Source organism: Mandrillus leucophaeus, unplaced genomic scaffold (assembly GCF_000951045.1).
Source record: "Mandrillus leucophaeus isolate KB7577 unplaced genomic scaffold, Mleu.le_1.0 Scaffold432, whole genome shotgun sequence".
Lineage (NCBI taxonomy): Eukaryota > Metazoa > Chordata > Mammalia > Primates > Cercopithecidae > Mandrillus > Mandrillus leucophaeus.
In genome coordinates, this window is record NW_012104610.1 from 1,168,319 (window position 1) to 1,181,535 (window position 13,217).

At 54.6% G+C, this 13,217-nt stretch overlaps 1 protein-coding gene across 2 annotated transcripts in view; it reads left to right on the forward strand.

Annotated features, from left to right (window-relative positions):
- The window catches only part of NUMA1 (nuclear mitotic apparatus protein 1), an 84,420-nt gene that overhangs the window by 69,141 nt on the left and 2,062 nt on the right, over positions 1-13,217 (forward strand). The window contains exons 13-23 of one of the 2 annotated variants that reach the window (XM_011993688.1): positions 146-286; positions 1,620-1,742; positions 1,890-5,255; positions 5,704-5,745; positions 7,277-7,345; positions 8,736-8,855; positions 8,938-9,156; positions 9,278-9,435; positions 10,726-10,972; positions 11,881-12,109; positions 12,772-12,908. In XM_011993688.1, coding sequence (XP_011849078.1) covers positions 146-286; positions 1,620-1,742; positions 1,890-5,255; positions 5,704-5,745; positions 7,277-7,345; positions 8,736-8,855; positions 8,938-9,156; positions 9,278-9,435; positions 10,726-10,972; positions 11,881-12,109; positions 12,772-12,908 — 4,851 coding nt within the window. The remainder of the gene's footprint in view (positions 1-145; positions 287-1,619; positions 1,743-1,889; positions 5,256-5,703; positions 5,746-7,276; positions 7,346-8,735; positions 8,856-8,937; positions 9,157-9,277; positions 9,436-10,725; positions 10,973-11,880; positions 12,110-12,771; positions 12,909-13,217) is intronic. The other variant, XM_011993689.1, reaches the window with a different exon arrangement.

The window sequence follows — 13,217 nt, forward strand, 5'->3', positions numbered from 1 at the left end:
ATTAGAGGTGTGATGGCTGTGATTGGTTTGTGGAGGGTTGGCAGGATAATTGGAGGCATCCAGCCCCTGGGGTTCAGGGAGCAGACAGCAGTGGTAGGGTCAGCGTTGACCCTGGGTGATGGGGATTCTCACTTGCCCATCTCAGCTGCGGGAGTTTGCCAGTCACCTGCAGCAGCTACAGGATGCCCTCAATGAGCTGACAGAGGAGCACAGCAGGGCCACTCAGGAGTGGCTGGAGAAGCAGGCCCAGCTGGAGAAGGAGCTCAGCACAGCCCTGCAGGATAAGGTAACCCTCTGCTGGGGTCACAGCCACAGTCTTGACCACATATGCAAAGCTGAATCCAGTTTACCACTGTGCTCTTCTGGGCCTTTGGGTATTAAGCTACTTTCTCTTCAAGGTTTGATAGTGTGCTGTAATTGAAAGGTTGAAAGATTGTGGGCTTCAGTCTAGTACACCTTTCTTTTTTTTAAATTTATTTTTATTTTTTTCCCCAGTCAGTGCCCTCACTTTATAGTATACCTTTCAATCCTATCTCTGGTGTTTATAAGATGTGGATCCTGGACAAGTTAATCAGTCTGTTTTTCTAAGCATTCTTTCCCTAAAATGGGAGTAATAACGAGTAGCAGCCTTACCACCTATTATGAGAAAATGTATGTAAAGCACTTCACACATCACGTAGTGTAAAGTAAGCTCTCAGTGAACCAGTTGTTATGGTTGCTATTGGTAAGAACCCAACTTGGCCACTTAGTAATAACCATGTAGCCCTTGATCTTGGCACTTAGCATCTGCTTCAGGTTCTTGCTCTGTAAGAGAAATAGTAATAGCTGCCTCTCACATTTGTAAGTGAATTAGAAATTCAGGAATGCACCCAGGCCGGGCACGGTGGCTCACGCCTGTAATCCCGGTACTTTGGGAGGCCAAGGCGGGTGGATCACCTGATGTCAGGAGTTCGAGAGCAGCCTGGCCAGCATGGTGAAACCCTGTCTCTACTAAAAATACAAAAAGAAAAATTAGCTGGGTGTAGTGATGCATGCCTGTAGTCCCAGCTACTCGGGAAGCTGAGACAGAAGAAGCTCTTGAACCTGGGAGGCGAAGGTTGCAGTAAGCCAAGATCTCGCCACTGCACTCCAGCGTAGGCGACAGAGCAAGACTACGTCTCAAAAAAAAAAAAAAAAAAAAATAGGGATGCACCCAGCACAGCCTCTTACAGGTACTTAGTGAACAGTGGTGAAGAAGTGGGTTTGGGACTGGGGGATGTTGCAGCTGCTGCCAGTGCTGCCCAGAGGATGGTGGGCAGCTGGTGGTGATTTGGATAATCTAGGACTCAAGACTTATCTGAGGAAGGGTATACAGTAAGGAAATTTGAAGTAAACTCAGCAGCCTTGGGGAAGTAGTAAGAAGGTCACATTATGCTTTTATTCTGCCTTAGAACTAGGTCTAGAGAGTCAGGTCCCTCATGCTCCCAGTTCCATGATTTCTGCTTTTTTCTAGGTCATGGCAAAGGAATATCTTGGTAACAAGATGATAGGCCCCATGTTTGTTGATGTTTATGAGGGCTTGTGTGGTAATCTGGTGCCTGTTCCACCTCTCTGTTCACATGGGTCTCATTTACTCCCAGAAATGCCTTGAAGAGAAGAACGAAATCCTTCAGGGAAAACTTTCACAGTTGGAAGAACACTTGGCCCTGCTGCGGGAGAACCCACCCCAGGAGAAGGGCGAGGTGCTAGGTGATGTCTTGCAGGTAGGAATGCACAGGACGACCTGTGTGCTGGGAGTTGGTGTGGACTCATATTCAGTACCTTTGGGTTCCTGGTGTTCTGCCATTTCCAGAGGAGGCTTGGTGACTGAGGAGTCATGCTGATCCCAGTTTATCTCTTTATACCACCAGCTGGAAACCCTGAAACAAGAGGCAGCCACTCTTGCTGCAAACAACACACAGCTCCAAGCCAGGGTGGAGACGCTGGAGACTGAGCAAGGCCAGCAGGAAGCCAAGCTGCTTGCTGAGCGGGACCACTTTGAAGAAGAAAAGCAGCAGCTATCTAGCCTGATCGCCAACCTGCAGAGCTCCATCTCCAACCTCAGCCAGGCCAAGGAAGAGCTGGAGCAGGCCTCCCAGGCTCATGGGGCCCGGTTGACTGCCCAGGTGGCCTCTCTGACCTCTGAGCTCACCACACTCAATGCCACCATCCAGCAACAGGATCAAGAACTGGCTGACCTGAAGCAGCAGGCCAAAGAGGAGCAGGCCCAGCTAGCACAGACCCTCCAACAGCAAGAACAGGCCTCCCAGGGCCTCCGCCACCAGGTGGAGCAGCTGAGCAGTAGCCTGAAGCAGAAGGAGCAGCAGTTGAAGGAGGTAGCAGAGAAGCAGGAGGTAACTAGGCGGGACCACGCCCAGCAACTGGCCACTGCTGCAGAGGAGCGAGAGGCCTCCTTAAGAGAGCGGGATGCGGCTCTCCAGCAGCTGGAGGCACTGGAGAAGGAGAAGGCTGCGAAGCTGGAGATTCTGGAGCAGCAACTTCAGGTGGCTAATGAAACCCGGGACAGTGCTCAGACCTCAGTGACACAGGCCCAGCGGGAGAAGGCAGAGCTGAGCCAGAAGGTGGAGGAACTCCGCGCCCGTGTTGAGACAGCCTGCCGGGAACAGCATGAGGCCCAGGCCCAGGTAGCAGAGCTAGAGTTCCAGCTGCAGTCTGAGCAGCAAAAAGCAACTGAGAAAGAAAGGGTGGCCCAGGAGAAGGACCAACTCCAGGAGCAGCTCCAGGCCCTCAAAGAGTCCTTGAAGGTCACCAAGGGCAGCCTTGAAGAGGAGAAGCGCAGGGCTGCAGATGCCCTGGAAGAGCAGCAGCGTTGTATCTCTGAGCTGAAGGCAGAGACCCGAAGCCTGGTGGAGCAGCATAAGCAGGAACAAAAGGAGCTGGAAGAAGAGAAGGCTGGGCGCAAGGGGCTGGAGGCTCGATTACAGCAGCTTGGAGAGGCCCATCAGGCCGAGACTGAAGTCCTGCGGCAGGAGCTGGCAGAGGCCATAGCTGCCCAGCGCACAGCTGAGAGTGAGTGTGAGCAGCTTGTCAAAGAAGTAGCTGCCTGGCGTGAACGGTATGAGGAGAGCCAGCAAGAGGAGGCGCAGTATGGAGCCATGTTCCAGGAACAGCTGATGACTTTGAAGGAAGAATGTGAGAAGGCCCGCCAGGAGCTGCAGGAGGCAAAGGAGAAGGTGGCAGGCATAGAATCCCACAGCGAGCTCCAGATAAGCCGGCAGCAGAATGAGCTAGTTGAGCTCCACGCCAACCTGGCCAGAGCACTCCAGCAGGTCCAAGAGAAGGAAGTCAGGGCCCAGAAACTTGCAGACGACCTCTCCGCTCTGCAGGAAAAGATGGCTGCCACTAGCAAAGAGGTGGCCCGCTTGGAGACTTTGGTGCGCAAGGCAGGTGAGCAGCAGGAAACAGCCTCCCGGGAGTTAGTCAAGGAGCCTGCGAGGGCAGGGGACAGAGAGCCCGAGTGGCTGGAAGAGCAACAGGGACGCCAGTTCTGCAGCACACAGGCAGCGCTGCAGGCTATGGAACGGGAGGCAGAGCAGATGGGCAATGAGCTGGAGCGACTGCGGGCCGCACTGATGGAGAGCCAGGGGCAGCAGCAGGAGGAGCGTGGGCAGCAGGAAAGAGAGGTGGCACGACTGACCCAGGAGCGGGGCCGGGCCCAAGCTGATCTTGCCCTGGAGAAGGCGGCCAAAGCAGAGCTTGAGATGCGGCTGCAGAATGCCCTCAATGAGCAGCGTGTGGAGTTTGCTACCCTGCAAGAGGCACTGGCTCATGCCTTGACGGAAAAGGAAGGCAAGGACCAGGAGTTGGTCAAGCTTCGTGGCCTGGAGGCAGCCCAGATAAAAGAGCTGGAGGAACTTAGGCAAACCATGAAGCAACTGAAGGAACAGCTGGCTAAGAAAGAAAAGGAGCACGCATCTGGCTCAGGAGCCCAATCTGAGGCTGCTGGCAGGACAGAGCCAACAGGCCCCAAGCTGGAGGCGCTGCGGGCAGAGGTGAGCAAGCTGGAGCAGCAATGCCAGCAGCAGCAGGAGCAGGCCGACAGTCTGGAACGCAGCCTCGAGGCTGAACGGGCCTCCCGGGCTGAGCGGGACAGTGCTCTGGAGACTCTGCAGGGCCAGTTAGAGGAGAAGGCCCGGGAGCTAGGGCACAGTCAGAGTGCCTTAGCCTCGGCCCAAAGGGAGTTGGCTGCCCTCCGCACCAAGGTACAAGACCACAGCAAGGCTGAAGATGAGTGGAAGGCCCAGGTGGCCCGGGGCCGGCAAGAGGCTGAGAGGAAAAACAGCCTCATCAGCAGCTTGGAGGAGGAGGTGTCCATCCTAAATCGCCAGGTCCTGGAGAAGGAGGGGGAGAGCAAGGAGTTGAAGCGGCTGGTGATGGCTGAGTCAGAGAAGAGCCAGAAGCTGGAAGACAGGCTGCGCCTGCTCCAGGCAGAGACAGCCAGCAACAGTGCCAGAGCTGCAGAACGCAGCTCTGCTTTGCGGGAGGAGGTGCAGAGCCTCCGGGAGGAGGCCGAGAAACAGCGGGTGGCTTCAGAGAACCTGCGGCAGGAGCTGACCTCACAGGCTGAGCGTGCGGAGGAGCTGGGCCAAGAATTGAAGGCATGGCAGGAGAAGTTCTTCCAGAAAGAGCAGGCCCTCTCCACCCTGCAGCTCGAGCACACCAGCACACAGGCCCTGGTGAGTGAGCTGCTGCCAGCTAAGCATCTCTGCCAGCAGCTGCAGGCCGAGCAGGCCGCTGCCGAGAAACGCCACCGTGAGGAGCTGGAGCAGAGCAAGCAGGCAGCTGGGGGGCTGCGGGCAGAGCTGCTGAGGGCCCAGCGGGAGCTTGGGGAGCTGATTCCTCTGCGGCAGAAGGTGGCAGAGCAGGAGCGAACAGCTCAGCAGCTGCGGGCAGAGAAGGCCAGCTATGCAGAGCAGCTGAGCATGCTGAAGAAGGCGCATGGCCTGCTGGCAGAGGAGAACCGGGGGCTGGGTGAGCGGGCTAACCTTGGCCGGCAGTTTCTGGAAGTGGAGTTGGACCAGGCCCGGGAGAAGTATGTCCAAGAGTTGGCAGCTGTACGTGCTGATGCTGAGACTCGTCTGGCTGAGGTGCAGCGGGAAGCACAGAGCACTGCCCGGGAGCTGGAGGTGATGACTGCCAAGTATGAGGGTGCCAAGGTCAAGGTCCTGGAGGAGAGGCAGCGGTTCCAGGAAGAGAAGCAGAAACTCACTGCCCAGGTAAGGTACTCAGCCCAACCACCCTCCCAAAGATCAGGAGCTGAGAGCATGGGGACATCGATCCTGTGTTCCAGGGCCTCTGGCTCCTACACTGGAGTGTCTTGCCTTTCCTCATTCACTGGGTGACAGAAAAGGAGTGGTGGCTGATGGAGTTCAAGTCTGTTGCCCCTGTCATCCTAAAGAAAATGTCAGTGGCCTCCCCTCTCCTGAAGGCTCTGTCACTGGAGAGTCAAGCTGTGACCACCAGCCCATTCAGAGGTGCACCTGCACTGGATGCCTCAGGAGCCACTGGGGACTAGAATCAGTCTAACTGGCATTTTTAAACTTACTGTCAATCTAGCGCCTTAGGGGAAAGTATCAGAGCCTCAGTGAGGTCAGCCTGGCAGCAGGGCTGGTGCCTCTTTGGCCTCATCTCACTCTGTCTCCATTGCTCCTCCCCCATGTACAGGTGGAGCAGCTAGAGGTATTTCAGAGAGAGCAAACTAAACAGGTAATGCCTGGGGTCCTCGCTAAATGCTAGCTGCTTAAACGGTGACCAGTTTCGGTGCATGAGCCCGGCTGCAGCTTGCCTCCGCCAGCTCCTGTTGTGAACTGTTTGTGAAGGGGGCAGGGTCAAGCCATGGAATCCAGGCCCAGGCTTCCCAGGAGTGCGGTGTGCTGGGCTCTCTCAGGCTTCATCCCACCTGTCCCAGGTCGGCCTCTCCACCCTTCTGCACCTTCTCTCATCTGCCTATCAGGGACAAGGGGTAGCACTGGCTTCATCTTTCCCACACCTAAACCAACGACAGACACAATCTTTGGGATTCTAAAACTTCCCAAGTACTGTGTCTAGTTAAGGATACCCAACTAAGAGGAACAGCAGAATTACCTGTGGGCCTCGTTTAACATTGTGTCCCTTTTTACCAGAGTACAGCTTTATGGAAGCCTTGAAGGTGATATGCGAGGCAGCCCCCACAGGTTAGGGAGAATTGTGGGCTCAGGACACTTGCCCATCACTTTCTGGGGCTCTAACCCCGAGCACAGCATAGAGATGTCTGTAGCAGGAAGGCTGAGGGTGAAGTAGCAGGAGGGGTCTATACCAGATGGGGGCAGGGGAGTGGGGGGTCACATGGTCTGGCTGCCTCTTTCTCACGGGAATCTCTGTGTTGCCTGAGACATCGAGGCTATAGAGCTAGTGTTAGAGCACCCTTTCCCTGTCACTCTCCTACCCAGCCACCCCAGGACTGCCAAAAAATTGGGCCCTCCTCTTCCTCTAAGGAGCCTGTGATAATGGGGGAGAATCAAAGTGAATAGCAAACAGTTAGCAATGGAGCCCTTGCCTCTCCCCTGTGCTGCCTGGTCATGCTTGAACTCCCAGAATACTTGAAGCAGCCAGGGGTGCATGGGGCTGTTATGTTCTTTCTTTTCCCCTACTCCCTGTGCTCCTCTTTGTGGGAGTTGGGTGGGCTTTGGAGTACATGTGCTACACCTGTTCTTGTCTTCCAGCAATCTGTTCCCCCAATGCTAACCACAGCAGCCATGCTGCTAGCACCAGCCCTAACAGCCTGTGGATGTTGGGAAGAGGTCTGAGCATCTGTGGGCTTGGGCTTTGGCAGTTTCTGGGAGGGAGGCATGGCAATTCATTGAGTATGTCGGCTAGAATTACAGACTAGGTCCTGGGAAGGTTGCGGCTGCGGAGTGGTGGCAGCAGCAGGGTGGTGGTGAGGTGTCAGCTCTCCAGAGTCAATTCCGATTCTGGAGGTGACAGGGGTTGGGCAGGCCTCTTTCTCTGCAGGCTCAGGGTAGAGGCAAGTATGGACAGGTGGCCCTGGCAACATCTATGTGTTAGACTGCCTCACTCAAGCCCTGCCAAGCAGCCTGGGCAGCAGGCTGTTCCCTAATTGGAGGCCAGAGAAAGGGCCTGAGTTTATTCTAGGAACGCTGGCGATCCTGGTCTGGGCCACCCCATGATGGGTGGACATCTGGGATGAACATCCAGGGGAAGTCCTCCTGAGTCTTCTGTCCTCCTCTTCCCTCCCCAGGTGGAAGAACTGAGGAAGAAACTGGCTGACTCTGACCAAGCCAGCAAAGTGCAGCAGCAGAAGCTGAAGGTGGGGCAGCTGGGGGAACGGGTCTGGCCTCTGGACAGGGGAGGAAAGCTGTTCTCTAAGCTCTCGGGCCGTGGGGGTGTGTGGGCAGAGGAGGGGCACCCTGTGTTCCAGGCAGCCCTCCTAGGAAGCCTGTGGCTTAGAAGCCCCTGCATGTGTCTTCTGGGAGCTCTCAAGAGACAACCAGGGTGGTTCCCATCTCTCAACTGTCACTGTCCACTACAGCAGCTACTAGTCATGTGTGGTTATTGAAATTTATTAAAGTAAATCCAGTTCTTCAATCACACTAGCTACATTGTGTCCCTGCTCAGTAGCTACATGTGGTTAGTGGCTGCTGCATTGGACAGCACAGATACAGAACTTTTCACCGCTGCATAAAGTTCTGTTGAACCATGTAAGTCCAGATAGTCTGGGCAGGGAAAGAACGAGTGTCACCAGTGTTGAATATTACAATGCAGTTTAATAACATTCTTAATGATTCCAACTGTGTCACCTTCTTTGGTTTAATACTTGCTTTCTGCAGTTCTAGGCTTCACAGCCTTTAGTCAGGGGCAAAGGAATTGGGCATCAGTAGTATTGGGACTCACTAAAGCCCTGGTGGGTCCTAGGAGTTGGTGGGAGCTCAGAGCTTCATTTCATACCATGGTGCCACAGCATGTCTTGATGTGCTGATAAACAAATGTTTATTCTGCTCCTTGTGGGGCCTGTCCTGTGTTAGGAGAGGCAAAGGTGGGATGCTTCTATGCAGTATCTACCGCAGAGTACTTGCTGGCCTTGCAGATGGACAGAGAATTAGGCCCTGTTCTTAAGGAGTTATAGTCTGGACAGGAGGCAGCGTGGGCATCATAAATAAGCCCCCACGGGCTTTTGGAGTTTAGTGGACCAAGTCTTACTCTGCCATTTAGTCATTGTTGCTATGGTCAATTTGCTTAAATCTTTGAACTCAGTTTCCTCCTCTGAAAAGGGGATGAAGTGACTTCTCAGAGTGGCTTTGAGGAGAAACAAGTTCCCCTGTCCTCAGAGAGCTCACATGCCAAGTGCCTCACTCCAAGGCTCCGCACCTGGGTGTTCCTCGAGGATCGGTTCCCTTCCTCCTAGGGGAGATTGTGTGTGCGTGCAAAGAGGGTGAGACAGTTTGTGTCCTATCTCAAAGAAGGCAAAGATAGGGCAGGAGCTGGTCAGGGAAAGGCCACTATGGATGTGGACTGAAGGGCGTGTGGACTTCAGGTTCAGTAGGCTGTAGTCGGGTGGAGTGTATCTGGGGTGGGGTGGTTTTCTTCCTCTTCCTAAGTTCAGGAGTCTGAAGCACCTCTGGAGCCCCAGTGGCTGATGCAGATGAGTGGACTTGGGTAGAGGGGCCAGACCAGCTTTCCTGAGTGGACTTTCTTCTCAGGCTGTCCAGGCTCAGGGAGGTGAGAGCCAGCAGGAGGCCCAGCGCCTCCAGGCCCGGCTGAATGAACTGCAAGCCCAGTTGAGCCAGAAGGAGCAGGCAGCTGAGCACTATAAGCTGCAGGTAAGGAGCCCAGCCCCAGCCCATGCTACCTTCCTCCTGCCCTCCAGCCTCTGCCCCACCCACCCATCCTCTCTGCCCACAGATGGAGAAAGCCAAAACTCATTATGATGCCAAGAAGCAGCAGAACCAAGAGCTGCAGGAGCAGCTGCAGAGCCTGGAGCACCTGCAGAAGGAAAACAAAGAGCTGCGAGCTGAAGCCGAACGGCTGGGCCATGAGCTACAGCAGGCTGGGCTGAAGACCAAGGAGGCTGAACAGACATGCCGCCACCTTACTGCCCAGGTGCGCAGCCTGGAGGCACAGGTAAGAATTTGGCTGGCAGACTCACCTCACCCCTATCCCACTGGACCCCTGTGCCCTCTCCTCCTAGGCCACTGATGCCTTAGGTTTTTCTTCACTCTCCCCCTGGCCCTCTCCTTCTCAGGTTGCCCACGCAGACCAGCAGCTTCGAGACCTGGGCAAATTCCAGGTGGCAACTGATGCTTTAAAGAGCCGTGAGCCCCAGGCTAAGCCCCAGCTGGACTTGAGTATTGACAGCCTGGATCTGAGCTGCGAGGAGGGGACCCCACTCAGTATCACTAGGTCAGGAGGCACTCTTCCTCCCTATGTCTGTTGTTTATGGAGTACCCGCTGTTTATCAGGCTGTATCCTGGTGAGATAAATAAGATGTGATCCAAATTTATTCTTAGAGAAGAATAAAGAAAAACAGGTATTATACCAGATGTCTGTTTAGGGCACAGTTGGAATAAAAAGCAAGCGGTCAAGAAAGGCTTCGTGGAAGCTATCGCTCCTGCTGAGTCTTGAAAGCATCCATAGGTGTGTGTGCCAGGTTGACAGAGAAGAGCAGTGTGAACAGAGGCTGTGAAAGAGCCTGACTAGGCTGAGATGCAAGGCCAGGAAGGCCCAAGATCCTAGAGGGCCATCTGGACTCCCCGTTGGAGACCGGCTATTAAGACTTGATCCTAAAGGCATTGAGGAAACCTTGGTGGCCATAATTGAAAGGTTTAAGGGAAAAAAAAAAAAGGAACCTTGGAAGAATTTGAAACTGAAGAGTACATGGTTAATTTCCATCTTAAAAAGATGATTCTAATAGCCAGTATAGAAGTTAAGACTGGAAATACATATTGTTTTTATTAAACACTTACATTGTACTTATTTTGTGCTAGACATAAAGCACTCCTAACAATTATACCTGATTTATCCCCCAACAACCCTCTGAGGTAGGTTTATTCTGTCTCCTTTAACAGATGAATCTGGGGCATAGAGGGGCAGTCACTTGCCCAAGGTCCCCCAGTGGTAGAGCTGGGGTTTGACCCTGTGCAGCCTGCCCTGAGTCCTTGCTTGTCACCACTCATCTGCCTCTGTCAGTGCCATGATGAGTCTAGGTGAGAGGAGATGAGACAAACCAGGAAAAGGACATAAGCATGGAGAGGGTATGGTTAGGAGAGCTGTTCAGGAAGCTTGGTGATTGGGCTTCCCAAGCAGGACAACATAGAATTATGCCCGTGTTCATGGTTTGGGGGCCTGAGTGGCAGGTGCTCGTATTCACTGAAATGGGAGATGAAGGAGGAAGAACAGAGAAGTGGGCTTAAATTGGGAAGTGTTTGCTGTGGAGCAGCCATGGGCATCTGGTGAGGATGGGACATCTGGGTCTGGGCATTGCCACTATGAGGAGGTATTAGGAGAAGCCAGGGGAGTGGACTGAAGGGAAGGCCCAGGTCAAGGGCTTTCCTTGGTACCTCTGAAAATTCAGAGAGATGGGCTGCTTGACCTCATCTGCTTATAGTATGGGAAATGGTCACTTTGGAAAAGGGCTGGACAAAATGCCTTCTAGCCCAAAGGACTGTACCTCAGCAGGTTTCCTTTCCATAGCAAGCTGCCTCGTACCCAGCCAGACGGCACCAGCGTCCCTGGAGAACCAGCCTCACCTATCTCCCAGCGCCTGCCCCACAAGGTAGAATCCCTGGAGAGTCTCTACTTCACTCCCATCCCTGCTCGGAGTCAGGCCCCCCTGGAGAGCAGCCTGGACTCCCTGGGAGATGTCTTCCTGGACTCAGGTCGTAAGACCCGCTCTGCTCGTCGGCGCACCACACAGATCATCAACATCACCATGACCAAGGTCAGGCTGTCGGGACAGGGGCTGCAGGGCAGCAATTCCCACTTCCTCTCAAGGGCGTCTTTGCATTGGGCACTCAGTCAGGAGCAGGCAGGGATGAGCAGCCAGTCCATGTTACAGTGGGAAAGCTGAGGTCTTAAAAAGGGCAGTGACTTGGTTAGGGGCACTTCTGAAGAAAAGGGCAGGGCTGGGATTAGATCCCTGCCTCCTGACTAAGGCTAGTGTTCTCTCCATGTGTAGCACTGAGCCTGTGCAGGGTGAAGGGAGAGAACATGGTGAAGCTGCAGCCCATCCAGTGCCTCCCAGCATGCCCCATGCAGCTGAGAGGCATTGTTGCTGCCCAGTGGACTGCCTGCCAGGCTGTGGGCCCTTGCCTTTGTTTCCACATCTTGAAGGAGAGGTTTGGGAGGAGGGGAGAGGGGCCCCGGTACAGCAGGGAGGACCTGTGTGTGCAGGGTGTCCCCTGCTACCAAGAAGTTGGGGAAGTTGTAGAAAATGGTAAGGGCCCTGGAAGCTTGGACTGAGGGACAGCAGAGGCTGTGGGATAAGCCTGACTAGTCAGGAGACAGCTCTGATACTTCCTAGCAGTGTGATTTGGGGCTAGTCACTTCATTTCTTTGCACTTCACCTCTAAAATGGGCCGATAAACACTCTGCATTCCCTCCCTCAAAGCATTATGAATAGACTCCATGAAAAAGATGCATAGAAAAGAGTCTTGACAACATCAGCACCACCTTGTGAGGGCTTCTGTCAACAAGGCCCATTTCTTGCAGACACACGTTAAGGGCCTTTGCAAAGCTGTTGGGAATGCATGGATGTGCCGTGGGATCTGAGGGCTTTGGGAGGGAATGGGGGGCTTCTGTATAGTGCCAGGGCCCACCCCATTGCAACAGATTCACTCTCTCTTCCAGAAGCTAGATGTGGAAGAGCCAGACAGCGCCAACTCATCCTTCTATAGCACGCGGTCTGCTCCGGCTTCCCAGGCTAGCCTGCGAGCCACCTCCTCTACTCAGTCTCTAGCTCGCCTGAGTTCTCCCGATTATGGCAACTCAGCCCTGCTCAGCTTGCCTGGCTACCGCCCCACCACTCGCAGTTCTGCTCGTCGCTCCCAGGCCGGGGTGTCCAGTGGGGCCCCTCCAGGTGAGGGGACTACAGGGACTTACTATACCCCAAAATTAGAATGGAAGGTGGATCGTGGCACAGGGAAAAGAGGAAAGCTTTTTAAAAATCCAAGGCTGGCCTCCTTGCTACCGTCCACCTCCACCTGCCCCTCCTTCCTGCAGCCTCAGGGCCTTCCTTACCTGCCCATCTAGGGGCTGGCTGTGTTAGGGGCACTCTTAGCCAGAGTTAAGGGCCTGGGATTCCCAGCACAATTGTGACACTTAGCTGTGGGGAGTCCTCCATGCCCTTAGGTGGTGATGGGCTGCTGGAAAGGCCAGGCTGGCCAGACTCTTCTTGGAAGCTCTTGTCCTTTGGGCACCAGAGAGCCCCTGGGAATCAATTCCTGGTCCTTAATTTGTTCCTCTGGGTGTTGGGCACCAAGCCTTGGCTGGTGAATAAGATGTAGTAGCAGCCTCTGCGTGTGACCTCTTCTGCCCTCTCCAAGGAGAAGGCGGTGAGCAAGCCCCTAGGATAGAAATAGTCTGTGTGCCATACTCCTGCACCTGCGGCGCTGAATCAGATTGGTGTGCTGGGCTTCAAGTTTATGGGGTAGGTGGCAGCAAAGGCTGGCAAGATGCCAGGGCCAGCAGGCAACCTGCTGACTCCGGGCTCATTTGTTCCCACCTCCCTGCCATCCACAGGAAGGAACAGCTTCTACATGGGCACTTGCCAGGATGAGCCTGAGCAGCTGGATGACTGGAACCGCATTGCAGAGCTGCAGCAGCGCAATCGAGTGTGCCCCCCACACCTGAAGACCTGCTATCCCCTGGAGTCCAGGGTGAGCCCTGGGGTCACTGTGCAGGGCCTCCCATCCCTGTCCTCCCTTAGAATCCCACCTGCTGATCTAGCCTGAGCACTAGAGCCCTGGATCGCTGACCGGCCAAGGACGGGGAGGGTGACCTTCTCATGCTTCCAGGCAGAACAGACAGCAGGGAAGGTGCTTAGGAGTGAAGTCCCTGGGGATGAGCAGGAGCTCGGAGAGGAATCTGGTCGGGACTGCACTGCTTGTGGCCATTTACCCGGGGTATAGGTAGAAAGCAGAACAGGAAGGGAGGCCTCGTGAGAGGTAGGAAGGGTCTGCCTACCC